We start from the raw sequence: 8341 nt of genomic DNA, 5'->3' as shown, positions 1-8341 counted from the left end.
AAGATACCGTTATAACGAATTTATTTTTTTATTATAAAAAAATCATAACAAAAATAAAAACTCAAGGTTAAATTGGTTATTTTACAAATAAAAATTGTTGCTGTCAATTTTTTTAACGGATCTAATGGTTCTAAATACCAAATTCAGTTGAGGTAAAAACGTGAGATACTGTTTTGAAGTTTTCCAAAAGTAAGACATTATTTGAACCATTAGTCTTAATTTTAAAATATTTGGCCCAAAAAATTTAATTCGAAAATATAATTTTGCAATTACTGCTGGTCTGTGCACAGGAGGATATTATCTTTTAGCCACAGCAAAACGTGAGCTCTGTATATCTTCCTCACCTCCCTCCCGGCTTTGTTCTCCCAAATGGTGTTCTAGTTTCCACTTTCGGTTAGATGGGAACGCTTAGTAGCATCAGTTTTAGCGCCTTCGATTTTAATTTGGGTGTGAAATACCCAGAAATTCCAACAAGATTCCAATCGAGCAAGAAAACCAAGAGTTCATGCTTGTTGTGCGGAGAAAGCATTAAGAGAGAACGCGTTGTTGGGCTGAAGAGGCTGAGATGGAGATGTTATAGTACTTCTTCCAACGACGATGACGGAGAGACTAGTAGTAGTACCACCAACAAGTCTAAAGAAGACGCCGAAGACCATGCTTCGCTCTCTTCCACGGTACTTTCTTCTCTGCGTTTCATTCTTCTCTTTAGAGACTTCTATAAATAAATAAAATATAATTAAAACAAACAATAGAGTATGGGCTTTATGTGCATCAGGATTCGTTTGAGTTCATGTTCTGTGTTAGTACTGATATCGTTGTTGGACTGCAAGTTTGTTCTTTTCAACGGGGCTTTGTCTTGTTCAGCTCTCAACTTTGGAATATACTATGTCTGGGACTGAGCTCCTTGAAGATGAGCCCACATTTCACTATTTATTTCTAAAAGCAGTCCATGAATTATACATGTTCGATCATGACTTTTCAAAGTTATACTTTTGCGCGCTCATTAACTGCATTAAAACCATTGATTTGTATACCTTTTATAATTTTATTTTATGGTATATCTTCAGTGTAATGCAGTATGTAGTCCTTGTAAGATAACCGATTCTCAGTACAGTTATATGCATTTGCTCTTAGAACATTTGATTATGATGACAATACTGATTCTAATATCTAAGGAATCCAATATTTCCTTCAGCCACCACCTATATCACCACTTGGATCCGCTTACAATAATTTCCAAGTTGACTCATTTAAACTGATGGAACTCCTTGGACCTGAGAAGGTTGATCCTGCTGATGTAAAGCTCATTAAGGAAAAGCTTTTTGGCTATTCTACTTTTTGGGTAACTAAAGAGGAGCCATTTGGAGACCTGGGGGAGGGCATTCTTTTCCTTGGTAATTTGAGGGGAAAGAGAGAAGAGGTATTTGCCAAATTCCAGACTCTGCTAGTTGAGGTTACAGGTAATAAGTACAACCTTTTTATGGTGGAGGAACCCAATTCCGAAGATCTAGATCCACGTGGTGGCCCTCGTGTTAGCTTTGGTCTGCTCCGGAAAGAGGTCTCAGAACCAGGGGCAACAACACTTTGGCAATATGTAATCGCGCTCTTGTTATTTCTTCTAACAATTGGATCATCTGTTGAGTTAGGAATTGCATCTCAGGTATGCTAAAATTCTTCTTGTCTTTCAAGTTTTCCTTTGCTTCTTGTTTTATTTTTTATTTTATTTTGAAAAGAAACAGCTTTTTATTGAAGCTAAAGAGTCCGCTTTAGAAGCCAAAGAGTCCAGCTAGGACTAAAGGCTTAGCAGCTCAACTGTTAGTGCTTAGGGGTTTATCCTACCGCTGCTTGCTAATTTAGGATTAATGGAATAAAGGTTATAATCCTTTAAATCCTTAGAAGTAGAATCCCATAAAGATTCCCAGAACATAATTCTCTCCCACAGGTCTTCCTTCTTTACCCTGCCATAGCTTTCAAATAGTCTTCTATTTCTTTCCATCCACACCACCCAAACTACTGCTAGCACCCCACAACCCCAAAGAATTCTGGCATTTCTCCTTTGCCAAAAGCTGGAGGATTTTGTATTAGCAAGTCACTCTTCGAATGGAGTTGTCCAGTCCACTCTCGTCAAGTTGTTCTTTAATTATTGATTTCTTTCTCATTTTTAGAGTAAGTATGTGCTTTCCTGTATTTATCAAACAGATAAACAGACTTCCTCCAGACGTTGTGAAGTATTTTACAGATCCAAATGCTATTGATCCACCAGATATGGAGCTGCTATTCCCGTTTGTGGAGTCAGCTCTCCCCCTAGCGTATGGTGTTCTTGGGGTTTTGCTATTTCATGTAAGTAGGATCTCTTCCTGTTTCTCGGTTTTGATTCATATTATATCATATTTTATTGCATGTTTATATGTATAAAATGCATATTCTACTTGGTTATTTGTCCAAGTTTTCATTTAGTTTTTTATATATCATAGTTATCTGTTTAGTACCATCTGTTATGCTGAGGCTAAGATAAGAAAAAGTTGACTATTAGTGCTTTACATTGTTCTGGATGATGTGAGATTTGGCGGTAAATCCGTAATTATATGATCATGTCTGTTGTTCATGTTGACTGATGAGCTTAATCTTATGTAATTCAAACAAGACTATACCATTCAGAAGCAACCAGCAGAAACAAATGAAATTCATATATCCTATATGTTGCTGTTTTATGGCAATTTCACATTTAATATATTTTCTAAAGTAAGTGCATCAGATCTTACATTTGAAGCCTGTCATATGAGACCTTCAAGTTAATCGACTTACTCTATTAAAATAGTGAAAATATGTGCAAAAATTAGTGAAAATATAAGAGACAGCAAAATGTTATTGAAAAGTATGCTAATTATGACTCCTCTGAACTAAAAGCTTTAATTTACACTTAATTATGAAGTACATTTATTTATGTCCTTCACTTCTTTGCCAATTAGTGTCTAAAAGTGAACAAAAATCTGAAAAACTTGCATAATGGGCTAGCAGCACAAAGTGGAGATCTCTTATTCGGCAGTTGTTTGAGTGACTGTCACAATAATCATAAGTTTTTCACTTTTCTACTTTTTCTTCTTCCAATACACCTCTATATTGATTCTCCTCATTAATTTTCTTTTTTAATGTTTCATTTAGCAGTCCTTGACCTTTTATACTTGTACCCAAATTTGTTCTTCCTCCTATGATAATGACAGTTTGTTTCTGTTAAAAAAAGAAGAAGAGATATTTCCCTATACTAAACCTTACTCCAAATCCATATTTTATATATCTGATTGCAGTTAAATTTATGTTTGGACCTATATATTATGATTATGATGAAGTCAGATTAGTTGATTACTTGCAGGAAGTTGGGCATCTTCTGGCTGCTTTTCCAAAGAAAGTAAAACTTAGCATTCCTTACTTCATTCCAAATATTACACTTGGCAGCTTTGGCGCTATCACTCAGGTATCCTAATTATCCATGTATGGCAATTCAAAACATGTAATGGCTTACCTGAATTGACAGTGTTGGTTTAATTGATGTGGTTTGGTTAATAATTAGGTTAAGAAATCGCTATATTAGGGCTTTCAGTGGGTTATTTGTTATAAATTGATCCCCGGACCAAATTTATTGCAATAGGTATATAGTTGCTGGTCTAGTTTAAAGTTATGCACTTCATTAATTCAGAGATAGCAACATTTGGTGTTACAATCTTACTTTTTTTAATTTTTTAAAAAGTAAGAAAAAAATTATTTACTTGCATAACAAAGTACAAAAAAGTGTACAACTCTACAACCGAGACAAAGTCTACAGTGCCCAACCTAAGTTGCAGAAAGGTGATAACAAACTGCTTCTTTCAATTTGATTATAATGATAACAGAATAAGTCCAAATTTTTTAAAAGCTCATCCACTAACCACACAAACTCCTTAAGAATCCTCTTCTTGCGCTTTAGCAATTTCAGAATGGATGAAAACACCTGGAGTGTAACCTGAAATCTGAAATGAGGGGGCAAACTTTCGCCACATTATCAATGGATTGCCAAAAACCTGAACCCTTGTCTATTCCCAAAACTACATGGCCAACAATGCACAATAGCCTCTTGGAATCACCCAGCTTAAATGTTAGAATAAGTGATTGCTCTATCTGGGAGATTTTACTTATCTTAGTGTATTTAATTCTTGTTTCCTTTCATAATCAAGTATCTTGGTATTAAAACCTGAACTACTGAACATCCACTTCAAGGGTAATTTGACTAATTTCTATGAGAAAAAAAAAAAAGTTACACACCCATAATAAATAAAGACGCATACATACACACGGGGTGTCATGAGGTAGATTGGGTGGGCCGGTCTCCACTCCTGTAATGCTTAAGTCAATAATCTTGTATTAATGTTCAAAGAGGAATTGTAGGTGGTGACTGGTGAGTAACTGCTTGCCATTAGTTATGAGATAGGAGACCTTTATAGGGGAATCTCAGGTGGTGTGGTTGCTTGTTGATGTTGGAAGGGATGTCCTTTTCATGTCTGAGAGGCTCACTCTGAAGCCTTCAGATGGCTTATTGTGGTTATCTTCCAGTTGATGTCTGTAGGGGTATGAATAGGATGGGTACGATCAGGGGGTCTCCCAGATAGCCGGTCCTATTATTGGATGAGCGCTGTCTATGTTTGGTACCTACCTGGTATGTATTGTACATTCACTGTGTACTATACAACATTATTATTATTAGTTTCTTTTCACCGTAAAACTGGCACCAGTTTTTTTTTTTTTTGGTTTTTTGTGTGTGTCCACATAGGAGAACTTCCTTTCATTTGATCTGGAAGGAACCCTGGATTAAGATTGTTGTACTCTTGTCATAGTTGTGGTTATTTGTTTACCATATTTGATGCTGTAGTTTGATGAATAGTCGTGTCTGCCTCTGTTCGAATGTCATTTGTGTGTCTAGACCCATATTTCTTATGATCTTCTGATAGTTAAGTCTGTTTTTTGTAGTTTAAATCCATTCTTCCCGATCGGAGCACAAAAGTCGACATTTCACTTGCAGGCCCATTTGCTGGTTTTGCACTGTCATTGTCAATGTTTGCTGTAGGTCTGCTGCTCTCATCTAATCCCAATGCCACAGAAGAGCTGGTGCAGGTTCCAAGCATGCTGTTTCAAGGTTCTTTGCTTCTAGGACTCATCAGTAGAGCTACTCTTGGTTATGCGTATGTCCTTTCTTTGCTTCTGTACCAATATTGAAACAAATTTTTTGTTTGTACATGACCTAGAAGGCACCTATAGGTATAATGACTTGAAATGGTTAAGATCTGATATAGTTGGAATAATAGAGGATTATTTTCTCACATCTAAGCCTCATTAATCTCTTTAAAGTTAGTTTCAACTATTTCTCTTCATGATATTCGTAGTTGAAATGGTAGTCTCAACACATGCAGATCAATGCATGCTACGACAGTTGCAATTCATCCTCTTATGATTGCTGGCTGGTAATTTCTATTTCTAACTGGTGTTTTATCAGCTTTATTGTGATGTGTAACATGCATGTGACTTAATTTCAACAACTGCAGGTGTGGGTTGACGACTACAGCTTTTAATATGCTTCCGGTGGGCTGTCTTGATGGTGGAAGGGCTGTGCAGGTGATGATTTTTACCCTTATGATTTGAACTGGTAAAGTTACATCCTTGAGGCTGAAGAAGCAACGTGCATGATGGAGCGTGTGAAATCTTGTTTTGCAACATTGTGCAGTGATCTTTTCCCCAGATTAATTATGATAACCTCCCAAAATCTTTATATAAATTTATTCAGTCTTTTAGTAATCTGATACGGTGATGGTTGCAGGATTCTCTTGTAGGCGAAACCCTGGCTTTTTTTTTAAATATTTTTTAATCTGCTAATAACAAGAATACTAATTAATAATTATTATTATTTTTTTTATTATTATTTTTTTTGCGTATATGGCTTCTATGGAAATTTAATGACATATACTTGCAGGGTACTTTTGGAAAAAATGCACTGATTGTGTTTGGTTTGACAACTTACACGTTGCTTGGATTGGGAGTGGTATGTCCAACTCTTTAGAACTTCAGTATAACATATTTTTCCAATACTGGGTTTTCACAATTATGACAATTCTTCAGTTAGTTCCCACTATAGAAGCTGTTCAATTCGGTGAATGAGCTTGTGATGTTTTTCATTTCTCTAGTTACTCCTGCTTCTGACTTACATAGCCTTTGTATTGGTATCTTGTTCCTACTTTCTTTGTTAAATTTGTTCGAACTATTTGTTCCTTCTCAGCTCGGTGGACCTTTATCACTTCCATGGGGACTCTATGTGCTCATATGCCAGGTTTGTAGATAAGAATATACATTTTGGTTTACATGATTTAACAGTCTTCTATCTCATGATGATATCTGTATTATATGCTCAGAGGACTCCGGAGAAGCCTTGCCTAAATGATGTAACGGATGTTGGAACATGGAGAAAAACAATTGTTACAGTGGCTATTTTTCTCGTGGTGCTGACACTACTTCCAGTTTGGGATGAGCTTGCAGAGGAGCTAGGTATAGGTCTTGTTAGCACATTTTGATGTATTATACTTGAAACTTGAAAGAAGTCAAATTTTACCTGTTTCATAGTGTTAAACATGGGGCAAAACAATTGTTACAGTGGCTATTTTCCGTGTAGTGCTGACACTCCTTCCAGTATGGGATGAGCTAGCAGAGTAGATAGGTATAGGTCTTGTCAGCATATTTTGATTTATTATACTCGAAACATTTTTTATTTTTTTATATCAGAGATCACATGGTTTTCTCAAAAGCATTTTAGACCTAGAGACTAATCCGTGCAAGGAGATTATGTCAGAACGCTTCATCCTCCCTGACCACCAAGTATAAATTAGGATTTAACTTAATTCAGCGTCGGCGGATTTCAAACCTGTGTATGAGGGTTTCACACGACACTTATACTTGAAACTTGAAAGAAGTCAACTTTTACCATTTCATAGTGTAAGGCGATGCCTTAGGATTTTGTGATATGCAGTCAGCCTAATAATGCCTCTAGCAATTAGCAATTAGGCAAGGAATTTCAAATAGGGAAAATGACGATTCAATACTAATTTAAGCTCCTAAATGCCCATCTTGATGATACTATTAACTCTTGAATGTGTAAATGAGCATGTCTAGAACAAATTAGAAGACTTAATCACTTCTCTAATTTATGGCTAGGACACTTGTTTAGAACATGGTTAGTTACAATACCAATTTTGATTGCTGTATTGGCTAGCTTGGGAACCTTGATTCTAGGACTCTTCGCATTTTGGTTCATCTAGAGACCCTAACAAGGCTCTAAATTGTCCCAATTGAGTTTCTACTACCCTTGACCGGAGTAGGAATACCTTATAAGGAATCTAACGATGTCAAGACCCACCCTGAATTTCATCTTGAAACCTGAAGTAAATCGTGTGTGATCCACTTTCAAGGAAAATTTTACCGAAAAATTCGGCATAACCTTTCTTGAAAATGGACAACCCTAACCTGAAAAAAAAAATTCAAATAAACATTTCAATATCAAACCGTCCAACCTCAACTCCTGGAGCTATCCGCCCGCCCCCCCCCCAAAACAAACACATCCACCACAATAACATTAAATCATCTCCAAATCCATCACTTAAACATCCAAAAGATAAATTGACACGACCCACCCCAAATTTCACCCTGAAACCCGGAGTAAGTCGTGCGGGGACCACCTCCAAGGAAAATTTACTGAAAAGATTGAGAAAATCTCCCTTGCAGATGGACAACCCTAACTCGAAAATTCCAAAATTTCACTCTTAATTCAACACTTTCAAACGTCACATAATATACAATAATCCTAAAGTATTCAGAGCTACTAAACACAAACGGAAGCAAGAAAACATGAGTAGGTTGAACAGGTAACCTACTGATGAAAACTGGCAGAAATGCGGGTGACTATGCCTCGCCTCCTACTAGATCCAACCCGAACTCTGCAGACTGGGCAATTTAAAACGAAAGGCCCAGGGGAAAACATTTAATAACGTTAGAGTGAGTGGACAAAAATAAAATAAAGGAAATAATTCTTTATGCTTTCCCAATTTTTACTTTTTCCATAGAAAAGAAAATATGCTGCATGCGACAGCTCAAAACGCTCAACACGAAAACTGGAATTTCATGACTGGCACCGGCCAGTCTCCAACGCTCAATAAAATACAGCCTCTCAGGCTAAAATAAAATATGTATGTATTACACTCGTCATATCCCTTGTATGAATTTTCTTGAAACAACTAAAACAAATAGCAAATTCACACAAGGCTACAACGCT

At 36.4% G+C, this 8341-nt stretch overlaps 1 protein-coding gene across 1 annotated transcript; it reads left to right on the top strand.

Annotated features, from left to right (window-relative positions):
• The first annotated feature begins 367 nt into the window (after positions 1 to 367).
• Positions 368 to 6783, top strand: LOC101302515. Its single transcript, XM_004309693.1, has 10 exons — positions 368 to 674; positions 1196 to 1660; positions 2200 to 2340; positions 3371 to 3472; positions 4999 to 5210; positions 5439 to 5489; positions 5571 to 5640; positions 5996 to 6064; positions 6299 to 6349; positions 6432 to 6783. Exons 1-10 carry the CDS (start codon positions 399 to 401, stop codon positions 6588 to 6590), a joined length of 1596 nt encoding a protein of 531 aa, XP_004309741.1. The 5' UTR covers positions 368 to 398; the 3' UTR covers positions 6591 to 6783.
• Positions 6784 to 8341: the final 1558 nt, after the last annotated feature.

The sequence above is a fragment of the Fragaria vesca genome, unplaced genomic scaffold (genome assembly GCF_000184155.1).
Source record: "Fragaria vesca subsp. vesca unplaced genomic scaffold, FraVesHawaii_1.0 scf0513033, whole genome shotgun sequence".
Classification (NCBI taxonomy): domain Eukaryota; kingdom Viridiplantae; phylum Streptophyta; class Magnoliopsida; order Rosales; family Rosaceae; genus Fragaria; species Fragaria vesca.
The sequence above is the reverse complement of the archived record's forward strand: the minus strand, read 5'-3'. Positions and strand labels throughout refer to the sequence as shown.

What these genes read in the sequence shown, in the direction of transcription:
- LOC101302515 (XM_004309693.1), top strand. Translation starts at nt 399, where the DNA reads ATGGGAACGCTTAGTAGCATCAGTTTTAGCGCCTTCGATTTTAATTTG. An exon ending in CCTCTTATGATTGCTGGCTG is followed by an intron (nt 5,490 to 5,570) that starts GTAATTTCTATT and finishes CAACAACTGCAG; the next exon opens with GTGTGGGTTGACGACTACAG. An exon ending in TCTATGTGCTCATATGCCAG is followed by an intron (nt 6,350 to 6,431) that starts GTTTGTAGATAA and finishes TTATATGCTCAG; the next exon opens with AGGACTCCGGAGAAGCCTTG.